We start from the raw sequence: 23,490 nt of genomic DNA, 5'->3' as shown, positions 1-23,490 counted from the left end.
ATATGTTATATATATATTTTTTTCTTTTTCTTTTTTTCAGAGCTGGGGACCGAACCCAGGGCCTTGCGCTTGCTAGGCCAAGCGCTCTACCACTGAGCTAAATCCCCAACCCATGTTATATATTTTTAGTGCTACACTATACGGTCATGATTAAATCATGTTATCTTGTCCATTTTGACAGTGCTTCTCAGACTGTGGGTAGGAATCCCTTTAGGGAGTTTAACAACCCTTTCGCGGGGGTCACCCAAGAAAGCATTTTAGAGAGAGCTATTTGTCTGGATTGATATCCCCCTTAATGGTAGTAGCTCTCTCTGTTCCATGTGCTTTGCTTATGCTGGGATTTCAGGAGGCTCGCACCATGGCAGCTACTGTGCGCTCATTTCCTAATTGTTTCATTCACAAATCCTAAATGCACAACATTGTCAGCTACTCTGAACTCATTGGCATTATATACATTGTACCAAATGACTGTAGAAATATTCTTTTAAGTGTAGGTGGAACTTACAGATAGGACAAATATAGATAGACCTTAAAGTTCATAGAGTATTCTGTGATATACTATAGATTGTAATATTAAATACTATTTTATATTATTTAAATAAATATACTATACATGGACCATAATAATATTAAATTAGGAAATAGTAATAAGACTTAATCCTAGCACTTGGAAGTCAGAGGCAGGTGGATCTGGGTGGTCAGTTCCAGGCCAGCCAGGACTGTGTAGTAAGATCGCATATTAAAACCAAACAAACAAAAGAGAAAAGAGTAATAAGAAACTACTTATAATGCCTACAAATGTGAAAACAGTGGTGACACTTCTAAATAATTATGGGGCAAAGAGGTTTCTAAATTATAAAAAAATACTCTTATCAGAAATTGGAGGCTTTGGACTGGAAAGATGGCTCAGTGGTTAAGAGCACTGATTGCTCTTCCAGAGGTCCTGAGTTCAAATCCCAGCAACCACATGGTGGCTCACAACCATCTGTAATGAGATCTGATGCCCTCTTCTGGTATGCATGAAGACAGCTACAGTGTACTCATATATAATAAATAAATCTTTAAAAAAAAAAAGAAATTGTAGGCTTCAACTGAAGTGATGCTGAGGGGACGATTACAGTTTCATATTCTATTAAAAAGCACTCTCAACAACGTGGTTAGAACTAGTGTTAAGGGGCTGGAGAGATGGCTCAGTGGTTAAGAGCACTGACTGCTCTTCCTGAGGTCCTGAGTTCAAATCCCAGCAACCACATGGTGGCTCACAACCATCTGTAATGAGATCTGATTCCCTCTTCTGGTGTGTCTGAAGGCTGCTACAGTGTACTCATACAATAAAATAAAATCTTAAAAAAGATAATACAGGGACCTTTAAAAAAAAAAAAAAGAACTAGTGTTAAATCACAGAAGCCGGGCATGGAGAGGGGAGCCTCCTACAGCATTACTTGCATGTGTGATCCAAGAGTTGGTCTCAGCTGAGTCTGATGGTTACCGGGCCAAGAAGGAGGGAGAGTAGCAAAAGTTTGATCAGTTCTCTCTAGGTGAGAGCTGCAAGTCCTGATGTGAGGTAGAATAGAATAGTCTAGATAATTGTGTAAGCTAGATTTTAAAAAGTCATGAAAGAGTTTGATTATCTGTATCATAAAGACTTGATAAATGGGAGATGGATATGCCTAAGCAGATGTAAACATTACACCATACATTTATGTATCAAAAATCAAATTTTTAAATTAAAAATGTTTTTAGATTTATGTATTTTTGTGAATATGAGCATTTTGCCTGCATGTATATATGTTTCTGATGTGTGTTCTGTGTGTGTGTGTGTTTTCCTGGTATGTGTGTATGTGTGTGTTTTCCTGGTGTGTGTGTGTGTGTGTGTGTGTGTGTGTGTGTGTGTGTGTGTCTGGTTTTGTGTGTGTGTGTTTTCCTGGTGTGTGTGTGTGTGTGTGTTTTCCTGGTGTGTGTGGGGGGTGGTGGTGAGAGTGTAGGTTAGAAGAGGGCTTTGGATCACCTGGCACTCAAGTCACATAGGGTTGTGAGTCATCATGTGAGTGCTTGGAATTAACCCTGAGTCCTGCAAGAACAAGTGCTCAACCATCGAGCCAGCCCTGATTTTTAGTATTTAATATGTCAAATAAATGTTAACTTAATAGACGTAAGTTATTCTAAATTTCTACTTTAACCTAAAAACTGAATCCAGAAGTACAGCTAGCAGACAGTGAGAGACTGACAGGCCTAGAGATAGCAGTGGTGTGGTCCGCCTTCCTTCGCTAACTCGTGAGCTCCCGGTGGAAATAAGTCAACTTTACAAGTCGTAAGGAGTCAGCCGGGCAGTGGAGTGCCGGGAAGGCAGAGGCAGGTGGATCTCACTAAGTCTGAGGCCAGCCTGGTCTACATAGCAAGATCCAGAATAAAGGAGGACTATATAGATAGACCCTTTCCCAAAAGAAAAAACAGAACAGAAGGTGTAAGAACTCATTTTGTAGAGGAAAGCAGGATTAAATTGAGTTTAGCGATTAATATCCTTCTCATAATGAAAGCCTAACTACCTTGTATCTCGTTCACATTAATGGTGCTGTGCATAGTCATGTGTTCCTTGGGAGCATGATTTGGGGGGTAGAGACAGGCAGCTCTCTTAAGAATTCAAGTCCAAACCTGGTCAGCATAGGGAATTCTAGCATAGCCAGGTATGTAGAATGTCTCAAAAACAACAACAGTTCATGTTAGCATTCTGATGTGTGTGTTTTGGAAAACAGCAGGCATTTAGGTACAGGACAGGATCTTTAAACACTTTAAAGTGAGACAAGAGCTTTAAAGTTGACAGTTCTAACTTTGGCTAGAGGCGTCACTATTTAAAAAGTGTTTGCTTTCAGGATATAAGCCTTTCCATAGGAATTTGCAGAAGTGGTCAGCTCAGGAATTGGTGGAATCTCATTAAACTGGGGGGGGGGGGAGACATGCAAATAAACCAAGATTTTTTTTTTAAAAACAGGTTTATTGACAAGAAGGAAAGGCTTAGTCAACTGAAGAACAAACAAGAAGAATTTCAAAAAGAGTAAGTTTTTATTCTTTAATTTGTAGAGGTTGTCTCTTGCCACTTGTTTTTTAATCTGTTGCTTCTGTGTGCCAATTTGTGACTTGCCACCTCATTTGGCAGACTATTAAAGTTTTGGGAAGGGAACCCTGATAGGTCAGTGTGTGGAGTATCAGACTTAGAGTGTGGGGGAAGAAATTACATGTGTCTGAGAAAAAGAAAGCAGGAGAGAAGATAAAATTTGTGGAAAATCTTGGCCTAAGAGGACCTGGATTCTTCTCCGAGATAATCCCACTTTGTTTGGAAGGTGAGTCATCTCCTTGTCGTGCTCACTCACTGCTGGCTGGTGGCCCTGCAAGGGTAGGCTTTATGAGACCAAAGTGAGGGTTCACAGGTCATTCCCATAGGCCTCACAGCTCGAGTTCATCTTCTCTGGGACTTGGTAAAGGGCAGTGTGTCTTTTGGTCGTCAGTCTAGAGCAGTAAAGTCCAGCTGGCTATATCACACCTCAGTAGCTGATAGAATGTTTTTAAGATGCAGATCTTGGACTCCTAGCTTCAGACATTCTGATATAGTAAGTCTAGGGTGAGGCCCAAGACTGAGTTGTTAGCCATGACATTCTTTTTTTTTTTTTTTAAATATTTATTTTATGTATATGAGTAGTACACTGTGGCTGTCTTCAGACACCAGAAGAGGACATGAGATTCCATTACAGATGGTTGTGAGCCACCATGTGGTTGCTGGGATTTGAACTCAGGACCTCTGGAAGAGCAGTCAGTGTTCTTAACCACTGAGCCATCTCTCCAGCCCCCTTATGACATTCTTACCTTAAACCTCTAAGTTCGAGAATTTCTGTAGAACCTTCTGCCCTAAACTGACCTGGTAGCTGTCCTGTGGCACCTGGTGACCTTTGACTCTTACTAAAGCTGATCTTAGCCAGGGGCGGCAGTATGCATCTGTAATCAGAAGGCTGAGTTTAAGGCTAACCTGGGCACACAGAGCAAGAACCACTATTGAAAACAAAAGAAGCAGCAAGGCTTGGAGAGATGGTTCAGCCTTGAAGAGCACCAGCTGCCCTTCAGAGGCACTGGGCTTGATTCCCAGCAACAACAGTCAACAACAGTCTGCCTCTCCAGCTCCAGGAGAGTGACCTGATGCCCTTATCTGGTATTTCCTCAGGTCAGGTACACCCATGGCGCAGACATACTCATGCAGACAGAACACCCATGAACATAATCCATCATTTTTTAAAAATAGATTTCTATCTTTTGAGCTTTATAAGACTGTCAGTAAGGGTTTCCATCTGTCTCTTTCCCATACAGAGTACTAAAGGCCATGGAAGGAAAACGGCTAACAGATCAGTTGGTAAGTTCCAAGAAGAATTTAAGCTAATATTCTTCATACATGAGGGTGCATGTTTTTAAGTTGGTAGAGCTTAAAGAAATAATTCTTGAGTTTACTTTTCACCACATTTGGCAGCCTGGTGTTTGATTTGTTTGTAGTATGTAAACTGTACATGGAGGTGTATCAGGTGGAATGGGCAGTTAGGTAATGCTCTCGGCACAGTACTACAGAACCAGTAGAGCACCCGTTTTGTAAAACTACTGGTAATCAACACATGATTGAATGTAAAATACTGAAGATTCAGCATGGATCTGTGTGCCTGGAATCCCGGTTCTTGGGGAGGGGAGTGATAAGAGGGGACTTGGAGCCAGCCGGGGCTGGACATGAGATTGCAGCTTAAAAAAAAAAAAAAGAAAAAGAATTTAGCAGTGGATTTATGTAATTTGGGATTGTTAGGACCTTTAGAAGCCACAAACAAAAGCATTTTGGCATAGAAAATAATTTAAAAGCTTTGCATATTGAACAGAATTAACCGCTAAGCTGGTGAGTGAACACCAGTGTGTGAATTAGGGCCTTCGGACCTCTTTCCCCTGTTTGTAGCATCGCAGCATCAGAGACACTTGAGTGGAGTAGTCTGTGCTGCTGACACAGCACTCGGTGTTCAGCAAGTTCCTCCTGAGAAATGTAGGACACAGATATGAGGGGCAGCAAACCAGAGCTAGTGAAGGAACATTCTAGTCAGGAGTTAAGAACCCCTGGCCTGTGGGGCTAGCTGCCTGTGTCGCAGAGAATCTTATAACTATGTCCAGTTAACGTGGCAAATCAATTTTTTTAAAAAGATTTATTCATTTATTATATATAAGTACACTATAGCTGTCTTCAGACACACCAGAAGAGGGCATCGGATCTCTTTACAGATGGCTGTGAGCCACCATGTGGTTGCTGGGAATTGAACTCAGGACCTCTGGAAGAGTAGACAGGTGCTCTTAACCGCTGAGCCATCTCTCCAGCCCGGCAAATCAATTTTTAATGGTCTAAAAATGTAGTTAGCATATATTACCCAAAGGAACTATGTCTGCGATATAATTTTCAATGGAAAAAAGGTAAGACACTGTCATTCCCTTTGTATGTATTTTAAATATACTCTAAATAATACATGGCCGCCAGGCGATAGCCCTGAAGTATAGCCTGGTGGTTGTGGTGGTGGAGCGTGCCGAGCATGCACGAGAATCTGAGCGAGCTTATCCCTGACAAGGTGGAGGGACTCAATACAATGGTCAGGTTTTTGTCTGCAGTGTGTGGCTTTTATGACAGTTAAAGAATAGAAATGACTCATGCTGTGAATATTATAAGTAAGATGTTCAGTGAGAAACATTCTCGGTTTTCTGTAGAACCCTCAGCCTGAGTGATGCACAGTGGAGAGGCTTAAGCAGGAGGATCATGAGTGTTAAGGTCAGGCTGGGCTGTAGAGTAGCACAGTCCTCACAAGAGAAACAGGAGCAGGTGTAGTAAGGGGTCTGTAAAGGAGCAGAACTGACAGCGAATCTGTATCTATGTAGAAAGGGGACGTGTTAGCATGTTAGCTGGACCAACTGTGGTCCAGCCAGTCTAACGGCGGCTGTCAGCAAAGTCCAGGAATCCAGTAGGTGTTCAGTCCATGAGACTGGGTGCCTCAGCTGGCCCGTGGTATGTGTCAGAATCCTAAAGAAGTAGGCTCTAATGACAGTGAAGGAATAGCTTAGCAGTAGGGTAGACAACCTTGGCAGTGACAATAAGGATGAACAGGCATGTCTTTCATACAGAATGCATGACAATGTCCCTCACACATATGCCCAAGTGCTTGGGTTTTAGTTAATTCCAAATGGAGTCAAGGTGACAGCCAAGAATAGACATCACAAGTCCACCACCCCTTGTCAGCTTGACATACAATCATATTTTCTTATGTCACACCTAATTTCAAATGAAAACAAGAACTAGGTTATAATTATACTTAACATGGTAGAAATATACCACACACAATTGCAGACACATTGTATATTTTAGGCCAGGTAGCAATTCCCTTGAGGGACATTCTTTTAATATTTCATAACTTAGATAAGATAACCATTGACATTATCTGAATTGATATTACATTACTTAATAAAAGAAGACAAAATCTGTACAGGCACATTAATAAAATATGACAGGAATACCTCGGTCAGTTAGAGCCCACATGATTGCAACTAATCAAGCGGCCTTAGCTGGGATTTACTATTACCGTCCTCTCCTGCCCGGTCTGCATTTCGTCCTCCTTCAGCAAGCACCTCAGCAGCTCTCGGTTCTTTTCCTGGAGAAGTGACCCACATTTTCTCTCTCTCTCTTTTTTTTTTTTTTTTTTTTTTTCTCTTTTTTTTTTCGGAGCTGGGGACCAAACCCAGGGCCTTCAAGCGCTCTACCACTGAGCTAAATCCCCAACCCTTGACCCACATTTTCACACCCGAAGGGTCTGTCCCTCTTGTTATCTTACCTGGATTGGATTGTTGTAGTTTCTCAGCTCGTGATAGCACCAAGATAAGACCAAAAGGATCTTGTGCATTCCAGACAGAATCTTTATGTTGAAGAGAAGCAAACCAGTTTCCCCTTGGGAATCTGGATCAGTCACCCTGCTAACACTGTGTCCTTTCTCTTAGCCTATTGGCTTGAGGGAACCGGAAGCCAGAAGTGGTAATTGGGAGTCTGAGCTTGCAGATCAAGGGATTGTTTGTGGTGTCTCCTGGCAGGAGTGCTCTCTGTTCTACAACCAAAACTTCTGAGCCAGCAGAACTTAAGGTCATGGGAACAGAAAGCAAAAACTTTCCTAGTGGGTCACCAGGGCTGAGAGTGGAGCCATTCCCTTCTGCATCCCTCGATTACTGGACCCGTGATCCTGGCTATGGGAGAAATTGTACCATATATGAGATGCTGATTCAGAGCATTATGCTGCCTTCTGAAGACCCTGCCCCGCCTCCATGCTGCTGCCACCTAAGTTGGCACTGAGACTGTGTCTTTAGAAGGCCGTCCTGTCCTCCTGTCAGGCCGGCTGATTGAGGATTATGGGAACATGTCAAGACCAGGGAAGTGGGCAGGGTGGCTCAGCAGGTAAAGAATGCATCAGCATCATGAGCCCTACCCCTCCACCCCCACGGACATCCACACAACAGTGGAAGGAGAGAAGCAATGCCAGCGTTGTCCTTTGACCTCTGAGTACTGCATGCCCCACCTCCACAACAATATTTGTAGACAAATAAAAATAAACAGTAAAACCCCTGCCATCTGGTCCATGTCTTGTGTGATGGGACTGCTTATGTAAATGTTAGCACTGTAAATACTTTGTTTTAGACTTTTAATTACCTACAATTAGGGAGGGGAGACAATATAAAATAATTGTGCATTAACTAACGAGTTGTCTTAGTTACTTTTTTTTTTTTTTTTTTTTTTTTTTTTTTTGGAGCTGGGGACTGAACCCAGGGCCTTGCGCTTCCTAGGCAAGCGCTCTACCACTGAGCTAAATCCCCAACCCCTTAGTTACTTTTTTATTGTTACAACAAAACACCACAACCAAGGCAACTTGTAAGAGAGAGCACTTAATGTTTCAGAGCATTAAGAGTCCATTATGGGAAGTGAGGGAACGAGGAGAGCTCATCCTTATTCATGACCACAGGCGGAGAGAAAGAGGGTACTAAACCTCAGAGCCTGCCCTCGATGATAACATCTCCTTCAGCAAGGCCACATCACCTCATCCCTCCCAAACCATCTACCACCAAGTGTCCATCCAGTCTGAGCTTGAGGGCCACTCTCATTCCAAACACCTCATGTGCCCTATAAATTTTGGTGCTTTATTCACTAGGGGAGGCTGTGCCTGGCTGTACCATTCCTAGAAATGTAAAGGTACAGTTTCATGTTTCATGTAATTTTCTGAGTTATCTGAATGTAGAACTAGGTTGGTGTTTTGGTGATACAAACACTCTGCTCTGTCCTTGTAGTAGCCACTAGTCATGTGTGTTGTTGACCCCATGACATTGGAAGATGACAGTATTATAATTGTTTATACAGCAGGATCTTATGTAGCTTAGGGTGGCCTTGAAGTCCTGAACTGTGTGCCTACCTCCCCAAATGCTAGGATTCTGTTGTACATCACCACATGCTAGGTTGGTAGATAGCTATTTACTGGGTAAGGGAAGTTAGAAGCATTTTCCTCTGTGTTCTAACCCATGGGAAAGAACTACATAAGTTTCTTTCTCATTGATTTCCCAGCAGCTGCTGTATGGAACCAGAAAATACTCTCCCTTTTGTGATCTACCCTAGGTAGAAACAGTCGTAACAAATGGAATTACAGTAGCTTTTTCCTCACTGTCTCCTAAGGTGAACTGGGAAATCAGGTAGCTAAGCCCATGAGACTAACATTTGTGACATCTGCTGTGTATTTTTAAGCGATGGAAAATAATGTCCTGCAAGATGAGGATTGAACAGCTGAAGCAAACGATATGTAAAGGAAATGAGGAAATGAAGAAAAGTAAGTAATCCCTTCCCTGCGAGTGGCGTGGTGTGGGTGGTGAGAGAGGTGTGGGGTTTGATTAGCTTTCTCAGCTGTGAGTACACGCTTGGCACAAGCACCACATTCAATGGAAGAAGGGTTTACTTGGCTCACAGCTGAAGGGTATTATGGCCAACCAGGGCAGGGTGCTGAGGCAGCAGGAGCTGAGGCAGCTGGTCACACTGCAGCCAGTCAGGAGGGAGATGAGTGGCATCCATAGCTTGTTTTCTGGTTTTGTTCAGTTTGGGAGCCACACTTCAGTTAACCTAATCTAGAGACTCCCTGACAAACACACCCAGAGGTTTATCTCCTGTGGTGCCTGATCTGTCATGGTGGCTTGTTGACCATCAGAGGCTATTAGTGACTTTGGAAACTTGACTGTGGGTTGCAGATATCAAATCCCTAATTTGAAATGCCTATCAGAAGTCGGGAGTGTTTTGGATTTGAGTCTTGGAATGTTTGTATGTTTGTGTGTGTGTGTGTGTGTGCGCGTGCATGCATGTGTGTGTGCATGTGTGTGTGCCTGTGTGTATTGAGATATGCTGTTGGGGCCCATCTAAAGATGAATTTGTGTTTCAGTGTGGAATTAAAACTGTAAGGCTAGGTGTAGGGGACACATCTTTAATTAATTACAGCAGTCTGACAGGCCAGCCAGGGCCACATGGTGAGATCCAGTCTTCAGATGAAAGAGGGAAAAAAAAAAACCCACTGGTTTTAGAGCAGTTCGTCCATCAGATTTATGTATTTATCAAGAAAGGATTTTGCTCTGTAGCCCAAGTTGGCCAAAAATTCACAATCCTCTTCTCTCCTTTGCCACCGAGTACTGCCCCATATTCCAGATTAATTTACCAGGGAAGCTGAGCTCTGCCAGCTTTCCTTTCTCTGAGACATTTCCATAGGGATTTATTTTACAGAGGTCATCAGTAATTTATTTACATCTCTGTCTAATAAAAGGGAGGGACTGGGAACATGGTTCACTTTAGTGCTGTGCACGCCCTCAGCTCTTGGCTTGCTCACCAACACCAGAAAAACCGAACCCTGGGGCACATTTGCAGCGTCTGACTTGGCACTGACTTGTGATATTCAGTGTGCATGCAGGCATGTGAAACCATGCCTTTTCCCTCTGGTGAATTCATAAAACCTGTACTGGTTTCCCATTTCAGATAAATGCTTTAGATACTATCATAGGTGGTAATCAAATTTTATGTCCTCTATGAAACCTTACATCCTTAGACATTTATTTTTCAAGATTAGTGTCTTCTTTTGTGGCTGTGGTAAAACAGCACTTCAAGACAGCTTATGAAAGAAAACATTTAACTACTTCTGACCCAAAGGTTAGTGGTCATGAGGGTGGAGCAAAGGCTTGGTAGCAGGAACAGCTCGGAGCTCACTTTTCAAGTCCTCAGCTGGAAGCAGAGTACAGTGGGAACAGCAGGAAGTTTAAGCCTTAAAGCTATCCCTGAACCACACCTCCTAGTCCTCCCTAAACCTCTACCAGCCGGAGATCATACAAACTCTCCAGTCTCTGGGGCCAGTCTCATTCAAACCACCCTTAGTCTCTAAGTTTAGAGGAGCGGGCATTGTCTCAAGAATCCCTTCGTGGTTTAGAAGCAGTGACTTTGTAGTGGCTTTTGACGGTATCGGAGCTCCTTCCACTCAAGGTGCTTACTCTCAAGTGTGCATGAAGTTGGATGGGTTGGTCACCTGGGGCATCAGGGCAGCATGGTGTATGCATGCGGATCTGCAGGGTGAAGGGACCCCAGACGATGTTTGCTTGTGCTTTTCAGGGCTTGAGTTCAACAGCAGGAGAAGTTGTTGTTTAACATTGGCTTTCTGCTTCCCCAACATCCTCAGTGATACTCAGGCAGGTGTCCTGTCCTTTTGAAGGTGCACAGTATGCTGGACGTGTACATGCATAAACCTTTAGTCAGTTCATTCTATGAGGTTCCTAAACTTTAAAACAAAAAGATGGTTACAAGCAGTGTACCCTGTAGCACATTATGAGTGACCTCGTGACCGTCTGGGAATCCAGGCAGAGAAACGCAGAGTCTGCTCTAGGCTTAGAGCAGCATCTAATACTGCTCTGCTGAAAAAAGGCGGTGCATAATACCATTGTAGACTTCCCGACTGCTGTCAACACAGATCCAGGACCTCACTTTGGGCTGCTGTGGATAGCTTGGATGACTGCCAGAGTTGAAAACTGGCACTGGATAGAAGGTGCCCTCTAGAACCTTCTCACTGTCTGGCAAGCTGGGTTGAAGGAGTTCACAAAGTTAGAAGTGGTTCATGAACTCAGCTCACAGATGATGGAGAGGTGCTCGAGTCATCTTTGCTGGAAGCTGTGTTGTTGAGACACCTGTGTAGTACAGTGAAGCGCGCACACAGACACCCTAGAGCCTGACTTGGGCTTTCACCGGGCACTGTGATGCAGGTGCATCGAGGGGCATGGGTAGGAAAGTTAGTTGTGTGCATTTGAAGGGTGGGGTTTGTCTGGCTGCAGAGTAGAACAGAAATAGCATCAAGCTCTCTGATGTTTAGGAGAGACACCAACAGGGGGTGAGGGAACCTTGAGTTCCAAAATCAGCATGGGCTGCAGATGGTTGACTGCGTGCCCTGTCACCAGTACTGGATTTTAAACTGTCCTGTCTGGTTCAGGACCTCAGACAGATTCCTGAATCTTGTCAGTAAATATCATGGGCATGACAGAGTTTTTAAACTAAGTAAAAGTAAACTCGTATGGGACCAAACCTGGAATGGTTTTACCCGGACATCTACAGAACAGGCTTGGGAAAGGCTGTTTCTGAGAGGAGATGGAAACTCAGAAAGCTCATGCCAGTGCTAACTGCAAGCTTAGGCCTTCAGAGACAGCGACTTGTGTCCAGGTGATTAGGAGGGGCCTGTGACAACCTGCTTAGAAGGTGGCAAGGCTTCCTTGGCTCTGGGGTGAAGAACAAAGGGTCTGCAGAAGCCAGAGTCCGGGTTATGAGAGGCAGGGCTGGGAAGCATTTATGGGCAGAGCCTTTCTAATAGGAAAAATCTGGATTGGGGAAATAGGAGCAAATCTGGCACAGTCCCAGATGGACAGCAGTGTGGGGATGGGTGTTTGCAGGACAGAAGCTACTTCAGCATTCATTCATCCTGTCCCTCACATTAAGTGGGTCCATCTGAGAAGATCTCAGTGTGGAGGCACTGAACATAGCCAGGGTAAAGGGCTTTGTGGCTCTGCCTGTTTGCAGGTTCAGAAATTTGTGTTTGAGAACGGCCAGGCATTATCTGTAGTTTATAGATTGTGCAAGAGCCATGCATGGTGACACACACCTGTAATCCCATCAGCGGGTTGAGGCAAGAGGTTCATATGTTCGTTCTCTCTCTCTCTCTCTCTCTCTCTCTCTCTCTCTCTCTCATGGAGGGGTTGGAGGAAGGAGTGGTGGGTAGGGTGGAGTTGAGCCACCTAGAGTGGGTGGCACTTAATGAGATACAATCAGAAGCAACAGTAGGCATGGAGAGAAAAGCCTAAGTCAGCTGTAGAGCAGCTAATGGCACCAAAGTAAAGTGACCGCTGGGGTGATGCACGGGTCCAGAGAAATGGTTCCTAGGGGTCTGTCTTAGAGTGCACAGTTTGTTTTTGTGACTCAAATGAGGCTTAACTTGAGTACAGTGATCCTAGCAAGCCTTAGACTCCATGACCCAGGGGCTCTCCCTAGGAGGGCCCTAGTCAAGCCTCTCTGAGGGCACAGCAGTGATCGAGGAGGGAAGCCCTGTGAGCCTGCAGTGCACAGCTGCTCAGTCCTGTGGTTTGCTGTGTAGATTCTGAAGGCCTCCTCAAGAACAAGGAAAAGAACCAGAAGCTTTACAGCCGAGCGCAGCGACACCAAGAGAAAAAGGAGAAGATTCAGCGGCACAACCGCAAGCTTGGGGACCTGGTGGAGAAGAAAACCAGTGACCTGAGGGAACACTACGATCGGTTGGCGTGTTTGCGGAGGTTACACATCCTAGAGCTCACCTCTGTCATCTTCCCAATGGATGAAGTGAAGACTTCTGGGAGGTACAGTAAGAAGGCTTTGGTGTGGGGCAGGTGCCGAGCCTTGTGTTTTCAGTATGTCAGCACTTAGTTTATTGCCCCTCGCTTGAGGGTCAGCTGGTTTTCCTGATAGTGGGACTTGTCAGCTAACAGTAAATAAAGGCTGGGGAGGCAGCCAGGACAAGGAGTGGGGCGGCCTGTGCTCTGTCATCTGTGTAGTCGTGCCAGCCAGGGCATTTCTAGTTGTGCATGTGTTAGACACACTATTGAACCCACAAACCTGATTCCTTTTCTGTTAACTGGAGGCCGAGTGAGGAGACAGCGCTGAGACTCTAGTGCAGAGGGGCTCTCAGGAGACTGGGTAGAGAGGACAATGGTTCTCCCCACTCCCTAGAATTTATCAGTCATCTGGATGCTTTTGAAAAAGTTCATTTGGGCCTAGTGGCTCAAACCTGTAATCCTAGTCTCTTGAAAGATGAGGCTGGAGGATTGCAAGTTGAAGGCTAGCCTGGGCAACTTATTGAGATCCTATTTCAATCGTAAAAAAGGGCTAGCTGTAGCTCAGCTCCTGCCTAGCATGAGCCCCTCATAGGTTTAGTCTCCAGCACTACCAACCAGACAAGGTGGCACTGCACAGTCCGGTCCCCTCTCCATCTCTCAGTGATTTGTAGATGTAGATGCTGACTGGTGGGTGTGGAAACCACAAGCAGAGGCTCACATTCTCTCTAACCCCACAGGCCCTGAGGGCCCTGTGTCTCCTGGTGACAGTAGGTGACGAGTAACCATTCTTTCTTGTGCCCCATCCCTATCCCCCACCCAGTCTCAGCTTTGGTGTGTTGCCAGATTCAGCTCCCTAAAAACTTACCAGGTCTGAGTTTTGCTTCAAACTTGAAAGCCCATTCCCTCCCTGACTTTACCAAGTACTTTGTGTGTGTTAACACTGCTCCTGTGTGCTAAAGCTGCTCCTGGTGGCATAGACCTATGATTCCAGAACTTGGGAGGTTTACACAGGTAGACTGCAAGTTAAGCCTAGCCTGGACAACTTAAGGAGAACCTGTTTCAAAATAAAAAGTGCAAAGTGGCCAGGATATAGCTCAGTGGTAGAGCCCTTGGGCTGTAAGCAAGTGGCCTGGGTTCAATCTGTCAGTGCCGTTAGAAAGTCCAGATACAAAGTTGGTGAGTATTTCAGATCAGTGGAGAAAAGTTAAATTACCAGCAGTTGGCATGGAGACACAGGTCAGGCGTGTGAGGGAGGAGAAGCTAGTGCAGAGGTCTTGTGCTAACTTTACATCCTGAAGTGCCCAAGCATAGTGTGTGGCTCTGGGTTTGCATCCTGTACACAAAAGATGGTCTTAACAGTGCTTTTGTGGCTACAGGGTTTGTGGGTAAGTGAGTAGGACTGTAGTGTAAGTGACTTGATTTCTGTACTGTGGTAGCTGGGCGTGATGGCACCTTAGCTCTAAGGATGCTGAGGCAGGAGGACCAGGAATTCAAGATCAGCCTCTGTGGCAGAGCAAATTCAAGGCCAGTCTGGGACACATGAACCCCTAACTTACAGACTAATTCTTCTACTCACTGGGCTTTGTTTTGCTTTGGGTTTCAGTATGAGGATTGGATCCAGGCCTTCCAGTCTTCATCACTGCATGTTCCTAAGTTGGCAATTTGGGTGAAACTTTAAAACTCTTGCGTCTTTTTATAAGGTTGAAATTTTTGTTACCGAGAAAACATATGCCAGTGCAGCAAATAATGACTTGTGGTGAGCAGTAGGCCACGTGGTCCCACAATGCTGTACCATGTATGATGTGCTGATACAGTCTTTATTTACATTGAGTACTCTACTGTTCACATGGCTTCGTTCTTGCTGTCTTTCTCAGACTGCACATGTGTGTGGCTGGACAGGACACGAAGACCTCACCTTCTGTCGTAGCTTGTAATTTTTTCTTAGCATGGATTAGATGTGTGCTGTGGTTGCGGAATAGTCTTTGCTGTTCGTTTGCAGGGACCCTGCAGACGTGTCCTCAGAGACTGACAGTGCCATGACCTCCAGCATGGTGAGCAAACTTGCTGAGGCCCGGAGGACGACATACCTCTCCGGAAGATGGGTCTGTGACGACCACAACGGCGACACCAGCATTAGCATCACGGGCCCTTGGATCAGCCTGCCGAACAATGGGGACTACTCTGCTTACTATAACTGGGTAGAAGAGAAGAAAACAACCCAAGGACCTGGTGAGAAGCAGAACAAGTCATTGCAAATGTATTTGGGTACATAATCTGTGGTAAACTTTACATGCCTGAGTGAACACTGCTGGGATGAACACTTGGATTTGGTGTGCACAACGTCCGTTAAGCACGAGCTCTGCCCATATGAAACCTTTTCCTGATTCCAGAGGAAAACCCTGTCCTCCGAAGGTGTCACACTGTCCCTCTTCCTCTTCCCCAGCTCTAGGGAGGCAGTGTGCTTTCTAGCGATAGTGAAGTCGTGCAGTGTTGCAGTTTTCGATTTAGCCTTCTTTTACAAAGTTCCTATCACAGCATATGTTAGTACGCCATTGCTTTTTACGGTTAAATACTATTCCATTGTATGGATATGTCACATTTTATATTCAGCACTCGATGATTGATGGCTACTCACTTCTGGATTAGTATTAATTTCTAGAGAAAGGCAGAAAAAATTCTGGTTACACGTGTTGATTATCCCAGCATTCGGAGTCATGAGGATTGTCCAGAGTTCAAGGCCAGCCTGAGCTACATAGCCAAGCCGTATCTATCTCTTATGGGAAAGAAGGGAGGGAAACTCATGTTTGTAGATGTATCTTGCCTTTTGGCTTTGATTTCACCCTGTTGGAGTATGAGGTGGAAGCTGAAATACCCCACAGTTTGTCTTCTGTGGAGAAGGGATGGCTCGTTTAGTCACTCAGCATATATTTCTCATGCTGCCAGCACAGAGTGACCATTAGCACATGAGCACAGTCAGTGAGGGGCGCTTTGTACCGTGGACAGTGCTGGGTGCTGATGATGGTAGGCTGCCTGAGAAAGGTGGGAGGTAGCCTTCTGTCTTTCCCTGGAGAGTTGGCTTGTCACCTGGCTTCATTTCTGTTATAAAATACAAAGCTTTGTGGAGAAAGGGTTTGCATTAGCTTGCACTTACAGATTGCATTTCATCATTGGGAAAACGTGAAGGCGAGGATTCAGCTCACATTCTGTACTTAGACACAGTCCACAGGACACTCCGAGTGGGCTAGCTGTTCCCAGGTCAGTTAACATAGTCAAGACAAACCCAGACAGACTCTCAGGCTAGCTGCTCTAGGCCACCATGATAGATTGAGCCTTTCCCTCCGAGACTTGGCTGTGTTCACTTGGTTTGAAATCCAACCATCCCAGGTTGAAAAGAAGCGTCCATTGGATCGCACTCTGGAGTCGATGCTAAGAGAACAGCCCGCAGATTGGGGGTAGGCAAAGGTACAGTGGATGTTACAACCCTCCATCTTTTGAAACGGTCACGTAGCTCAGGCTGCCTTCTTCCGTGGCCTCCCAGTGTTGATGATAACAGGCATGAGCCGCTACATGGGCTAAGTTGGTCGTTAATTACTGAGATGATACATTGGCAGGTCTAGCCAGTCTAGGCCATTAGTTATGCTTGGCCTGTTTTGGACTGTTTGTGTCTGATCATGGAGTGAGAGTGAATCCTAGTTATCAGTGATGTAATTGTTTCCTACAATGGAAACCCCCCCCACCCCCCACCCTTCTGTGTGCACACAGACATGGAGCATAACAACCCTGCCTACACCATCAGCGCCGCGCTCGGCTATGCCACGCAGCTGGTCAACATTGTGTCTCACATCCTTGACATCAACCTTCCCAAAAAGCTGTGCAACAGGTAAGTCACTGTGGGGGCAATGCTGGCACCATTGACCATCCCTCTGGAGTGCCCTCTCGCTAGCTGAGAGAAAAGCCAGTGTAAGCCCAGGAGCGTTTGACTAAGATATAAGGCTAGTTCTGAGGGTGACCCTGTCTCGTTCAGTCCCAAAAGGGGTCGTGTGATTCTCGGGGAAATAACTAACTGAAGGAGGGGTTCAGTCTGTATGAGGAGGGTGCTGCAGGTCTCCTTGCATTGGAGCTGAGTGAATTGTCCCAGTGGGGTTTGGAGCGGGGTGGTTTTGTTCTTATGAAAACCTAGTGGTTAAGTGTTTAAAGACACAGCCTGCCCAGTTCACACTAAGAGCCCACCCTCTAGTCACCCTTGCATTTCTAGCACAAGTAAATGTCTTATCACTGGATTGTAGCAGCCTATACTGAAGTATTTTGCTTTTTGTTTTTTGGGTTTTTTTTGTTTGTTTGGTTGGGTTTTTTTTGTTTTTTGTTTTTTTGTTTTTGGTTTTTGGTTTTTGTTTTATATTAAAGCAGGGTCTTAGCCTCCTGCCTCAGTATCTGGTTGCTGGGCTTATAGGTGTGTGCTCAAGTAATGAACAGCCATAATTTACACATTTGCTGTGACAGGGGCCTGTGAGATCATTGAAAGCAGGAGGTGCAGTGCCCTTCTGTTTTTGTGTACTGGGGATTGAACACAGATGGGCAGATTCTCTTCCTCTGAGCTATATTCCCAGCCCAGGGCATGAAGTAGGAAGGGAACAGGCCATGGACGGGGCAGTAAGGAAGAAAACTGTAGGCAGAGGAGGTACTGAGTCCTGGGAGGGGTAGGGGGAGGGAGGAGCACACATGAGCCCCCTGGAGTCATTCCACAGGAGTGGGTGGTGGTTGGTCCCCTCTTCATGCTCCCATAGGCATCACTCCCATAGCACTTCCTGTTGCTGTGGCAGCAGCTCCAGAGGCAGGCGCTCAGTCACCTAGGTGTGGGGACCGGGGAAGGGTCTGCTTCAGGCAGTTTACTGAGGAGGAAGAATGCTGTGTTGGTCTGAACTGTAGTTCAGACATTTCCTTGAGGAGGACATTTTAACAGAGACCTTCCTCAGAGCAATCTGAGAAGCTGTATGCTTGTCTTACAGTGAGTTCTGTGGAGAAAACCTCAGCAAGCAGAGGCTGACCCGCGCAGTGAGGAAACTGAACGCAAACATCCTTTACCTTTGTTCTTCTCAGGTACGAGCCCCGGGCTTTGAACTCACTTTTCATTGCCGTGCATTTCAAAGTACTAATGGAGCCTTGCTCTTTCTAGCATGTTAATTTAGATCAGTTGCAACCCCTGCACACACTGAGGAACTTGATGCATCTGGTCAGCCCGCACTCCGAGCACCTGGGCAGGTGAGTGACGTGGGCTGGGCTTCTCGCCAAGCGTTGTTTCTGTGGGGCTGTTTGTCGGCCTCGCTCACTGGCAGAGTATCCAGCGTTCCCCAGGTCCCCCATTCTGTGGGAAGGACAAAAGTTGTGGAAGGAAGCAGCTGGTCATGTGTGGGCTTCTGTGATCCTTCATCGTTCCTGACAGAAAGTTGCAGTGGGGTACATTTAGCATGTGACGTGTCATAGAGTGCCTTGTGCTTCTCTTGAAGCTCGCAGTGTCTTTTCTAACCTGCCCCTGGAAGTGGTGTCGTCTCTTGTGCATGCTCTTTTGTGCTTGCATAGGCTGTGTCTGGGGTTTCTCTTCATCTCCAGTCAGTTTGGTCACCATTTGGTAGAGTCATACAATGAGCTGGCTTGAAATGTATCAGCTTAAAAAACAAAAATCAGTAACAGACTACGGCTCTGCTCCATGGCCTGCTCTCAGTCACTTCTTAGTCACTAAGCCCAAAAGAGCACAGACTGGGAGAGGCTCATCTTTGGTGCCCTGCTCTAGTGACCCAGCGTCCTTGCTCTCATCAGTACACATTTGTGTAAAATGGGATGCACCTGGTGTGTACATTCTTTGGGTGTTTTTTCCCCCGCAAACTGTAGGCTGTCAACACTCCTGCTGGTGTTTGTTATGTGGTGTAGTAAATGAGTTTTTGAGCTGGCTGAGGTGGCAAATGCCTATAATCTGGCCCCTCAGGGAGCTGAGGCAAGAGGACCACAAATTAAGGCTGGTCTGAGCACGGAATAGGATCCTGCCCTCAGGGGAGGAGTGAGTGTGGCTGATGGTCAAACAGCAGCCAGCATGTGCAACACTCACATTTATTTGTTTGTTTGCATTTTTTGACTCATATTTTCAGCTCCCACATTGGGGAGCGTCTGTAGAAAGAAACCAGCGAGGTGTTCTGTGGCATATAGTTCAAGAATGGCCTCTTGGTGCTGAGGCCCAAAGTCTGTCATCGTTCTCTCAGTTCAGACAAGACCGGTGAGAACTGAAGCAGATGTGTCAGATTCCGAAAGCCCTTTCCCAAACTCTGTATATAAAGTTAATTTTTTTAAAAAAGAGGGTTTTTTTGGGGGGGGGGTCGACAAGATGACTTAATGGGTGAAAGAACTTGCCACCAGCCTGAGGACCTTAGTCCTCCCTGACCTTAGTCCTCCCTGCCGCGCATGGTGGAAGGAGAGATCTCTCTCTTGTCCTGGGCGTCCACACGCTTGCTCTTGCACTCCAGCCCCAGTAACACAAACAGAAAAACAGGCACCCAAGGCTTGTTTAATCTCAGTGTTTAGGGGCCAGCCTGGGGCCACTTAGTGAGCTCTCATCTCAATACCACACCCAGTATCTCTATACTTACAGACCTTCCCACATTAGCATGTGAATAGTCCGCAGACTTCGACCCACTGCAGGAACATTAGGCTATAGAAGTGTCCACAGGACTGCGCTTCTGGGTTAGCTGATCGTGGTCAACATTCAAGGGAGGCAAACGTTGTCCTCATACTATATCCTGTATATAAAGACAACTTCCACATAGTAAAGGTCCTGTTTAAAATGACACACAGAGGACCTAATAGAAAAGGCTATTTTATATTCATAGAGTGGGGAAAGAGATTTTAACCAAGCCCCAACCTCAAAACTCTGTAAAACAGAGAAGGCACACATTACTGTGCAGGGACTCACTCTAGTGAGAAAGGCCTCACTCGTGCCTTACAGAGACAACAGTAAGAAGGCTTGCAACATCTACAGTGGAGAGAAAATAAAAATCTAGAGGTAGCCAGTCTTTCAATGAGGAGTGGAAAAGAAACCTAGAAAAAGATAGACAAGGGAGTCAGGTTGCTCAATCATTAATAAAGACGTGGGGCTAGGGGACAGCTCAGTGGGCTGTGGTGCTCTCTCTGCAAGCATGGGACTCAAGGTCGGTTTCCAGAACCCATGGAAAAAGCTAGGTGAATGAGGTGACACACATCTGGAGTGAAATGGGAGGCCCGGGCAGGAAAATCACCCATCTTGCCTGGTGTACACACGTTCTAAAAAAGAGTAGGTGAGAGTCACTCCTGAAAGCTGTCCTGTGGCCTCCACATGCATGCCTGCTCCCTTCTGCTACACATACACACATACACACACACACACAGACACACACACACACACAAGGAAATGCTGTGAATCTCTTACAGCAAGGTGAGTCCCTTTCCTCTCCTGTATCATGTGATGCCAAACTCAAAGGACTGTGGGGTGGGAGAATGGCAGTGTCTTATGCAGCCTCTCTGTCTGCACACAGGTCAGGACCTTTTGAAGTGCGAGCAGACCTCGAGGAGTCCATGGAATTTGTGGACCCTGGAGTTGCTGGGGAATCAGATGTGAGTGGAGATGAGCGTGTGAGCGATGAGGAGACTGACCTGGGCACAGACTGGGAGAACCTGCCAAGCCCACGATTCTGTGACATCCCTTCCCAGCCGGTGGAAGTTTCCCAGAGCCAGAGCACCCAGGCGTCCCCTCCCATAGCCAGCAGCAGCGCTGGTGGGATGATCTCCTCTGCTGCGGCCTCAGTGACCTCCTGGTTCAAAGCTTACACTGGACACCGCTAACGAGTGGGGACCAAAACTGCTCATTTTGTGTCTGGGAATCCCCCACTGCACTCATGACCTTGTCTGTGTAGTTGGTAGAGCTTGGGAGCTATCGTCAGGACAGGAGGAGGAGGGCCTGAGCTGGGGCTTCCTGGCCCCAGGTCCTCCGAACGCTGGTCCCTAGGTGCCGAGTCTTCCTGACACTGAGTTCTAGGCTTTGGTCAGAGCACACAGAAATTTCTTGGTCATGAGGACTGAAAGACAAAGGCTGAGTTTGTTTTTCTGTCATCCTCTTGAGAGACCGGCCAGCAGGCCAGTGGCAGTTTTGGCCTCATCAGGGAGAGGTGGTTGTCTGGGGAGGGAGGAGGTGAAAGCTTACTGCTGTCGTCATTGTGTGTCACATTCCTGATTTCCTACTACACACCAAAGAAACCGAGGTTTATTTCTGTGGACCCATATCTGCGAGTGGGGGAATCTGCAGGGATATTGGCTGTCTAAACAGTTTTCTCTTGTATTCTGAAGGGAGATGAGTCTTCGGAGTTCTCTGTCCTGCACTCCCGGGACCTTCTTCCTTGTCATTCCCTGGATGAGCTGAATGTTCCCTGAGCATTGGTTGACCTCTTGATGATTAAGTGGTCCCTTGCTTGCTGTCTGGTTTCTTCCTTGGTGGTGGTGGTGGTGGTGGGGTTGACTAGTAGCAGGTGTTTCCAGGGAAATCTCCCTGCTTGTCTGCGGGGTCTCCAAGGCTCTGAAGACAGCGCAGAGTGTGGCAGCCGAGTGGCTGCCCCAGGAAGTGCTCAGCTGTCAAGGGGTTTCCCAAGAGGCCGTTCTAATGACAATCTTAGAGAAAGCTAGAACAAGAGAGGCATTATGTTTAATTCATCGTAAGTAGTTTTTATTTTTCTTAACTTCCAAAAGGAAGTTCTATGTAACAGACTCCTGTGAGAAAACCCCAGGCCTTGTCACCGTATCTTCCTGTTGGGACTGGTGTGGTGGTACCTCCCAGCTCCTGCTGACTCACTCTCTGGGTGGTACTTTGCCTGCAGACTGAGGCACTGTGGAGCTTCTGCTGTAGTAGAGCTGTAGAGAGGACTCCATCCTCGCCAGGACCCCACGTCCCCTAGCTCTAGATACTCCGGCTGTGGAGGAGACGGACGGCTGGAGCCTGTTCTGTGCTCAGCTCTGCAACTGCTGGGCCTGTGTTTGCCGCTTGTAGACTGAGAGACTGAGCGTGCCGGAACAAACCTCTGCAAGAGACCGCGAGCTCAGAGGAGCTGCAGGAAGCACAGAGGTCGCCAGCTCAGGCCGACGGCAATTCTAACTGCAGATGCAGGAGCACCGGGCTGGACAGGGACTTTGTTTTATTTAGTTTCAACTAGAGGCACGTTTGTCACTTTCCCTCACACTAAGTGATCCAGCACGGACCACCTAGGCTGCTCACCTACTTGGGATTTCGTTATTTTGCACTGGACCCCCTGTTGTAAATAGTCTCGACTACACATTTCAGCCACTGTTTCATTTCCCATCCTCTTTGCTGCTCATTAGAACCTTTTGTGTAGGTGCCAGAACCATACACAAACAGCTTTCTGGAAAAAAGTGAAGCTGGTATTTTTTTTTTTTAAACCAAAAGCCATAGAAGTTGATCATGGTTTTCATTTTAAAATGATTTATTGGAACAAGGTAATACTAATAGACACTCAGAGGCACCACACAGGCTGCTTTACATGGTCTTACATAGAACCAAGAAATGTAACTTACCATGGTATGGGGGTCAGCATTAGGCAGGGTTCGGTGTGCATTGGGAAAGAACTGTCACATCAGAACCGTCTTGCTGCAACCGAAACTTGCAAGTCAGGTTGATCATACAGATGTTTTCTAAACTTTTGTTGTATTACTGCAATAAAGCCTTTAACAGTACTTGGCTATGTGCGCCCTTCTCCTAGTCCCTGTTTATTTCTGCTGTTACATCGATGGAGTAGCAAGAGCACAAGCTAACCCTGGAGTATGTCATATCAGTTCAAAAATAAATTTTAAAGATTTTTTTTTTTTTGGCTAGGTAAGAAAATTGTTTTCAAATGACCGGTTATTGGCTTTAATGGTGATGACTCAGTTTTGGCAAACAATAGTTGCTTATCACTTGTGGGCTTCATTCTCTAAAGGGCAGGTGGTCCTTGATCTGGAAAGGAGTGAGCCTCTGAGATGCACATGAGGAGCCTGCTTTCTTTTCAGCGGTATTTCTCAGGCCTTGAGGCGTCTGCAAGCTTTCAAAAATCCTTTTTGCAAAAATCTCTCAGACAGGCACCAGCAGCTTCCAAGGAATATGGAGAGCTGGCTAGAGCTGGAGAGGGACAAGAACTGGGGTAGAACCTGGGGCCTGTAGCCAGGACACTGAAGGACACTCACGCCTACCCATTGCTTTTCCTGGGATGGAGAGCTCTTCAGAGAGGATGTGGGCTTCAGAGTGCCCGCCCGTCTGTCTTCCTGCATAGCAGCGGGAAGCAAGTGAGCGTGTGGTGCACACAGGGAAGGCAGACTTCTCGTCCAGTCACATTTGTCTGGGGCAGGGAGTGACAGTGGGAAGGAAAGGACAACCTGCTTGTGGGTGGGTTGCTTCAGGACAGGCTCTGAACCTGGCTCGGGTGTGGCGTGATGTGTGAGTTCTCTGCTGTGAGCCATTGCCTCTCCCCAAGCATCTGGTGA

General features: G+C 46.3%; 1 protein-coding gene across 2 annotated transcripts in view; it reads left to right on the top strand.

The window, feature by feature from the left end:
* Positions 1-22,706, top strand: part of Atg14 (autophagy related 14) — a 31,361-nt gene extending 8,655 nt beyond the window's left edge. The window contains exons 2-10 of one of the 2 annotated variants that reach the window (NM_001107258.1): positions 2,990-3,052; positions 4,354-4,396; positions 8,825-8,906; positions 12,735-12,972; positions 14,948-15,177; positions 16,711-16,828; positions 17,955-18,045; positions 18,122-18,207; positions 20,505-22,706. In NM_001107258.1, the coding sequence (NP_001100728.1) occupies positions 2,990-3,052; positions 4,354-4,396; positions 8,825-8,906; positions 12,735-12,972; positions 14,948-15,177; positions 16,711-16,828; positions 17,955-18,045; positions 18,122-18,207; positions 20,505-20,811 (1,258 nt within the window). In that variant the 3' untranslated portion in view covers positions 20,812-22,706. Of the gene's footprint in view, positions 1-2,989; positions 3,053-4,353; positions 4,397-8,824; positions 8,907-12,734; positions 12,973-14,947; positions 15,178-16,710; positions 16,829-17,954; positions 18,208-20,504 lie in introns of those variants that run through there. The other variant, XM_063274217.1, reaches the window with a different exon arrangement.
* The last annotated feature ends 784 nt before the right edge of the window (positions 22,707-23,490 follow it).

Source organism: Rattus norvegicus, chromosome 15 (genome assembly GCF_036323735.1).
Source record: "Rattus norvegicus strain BN/NHsdMcwi chromosome 15, GRCr8, whole genome shotgun sequence".
Classification (NCBI taxonomy): Eukaryota; Metazoa; Chordata; class Mammalia; order Rodentia; family Muridae; genus Rattus; species Rattus norvegicus.
Note: the sequence above shows the minus strand (reverse complement) of the source record. Positions and strands in the feature narration are given on the sequence as shown.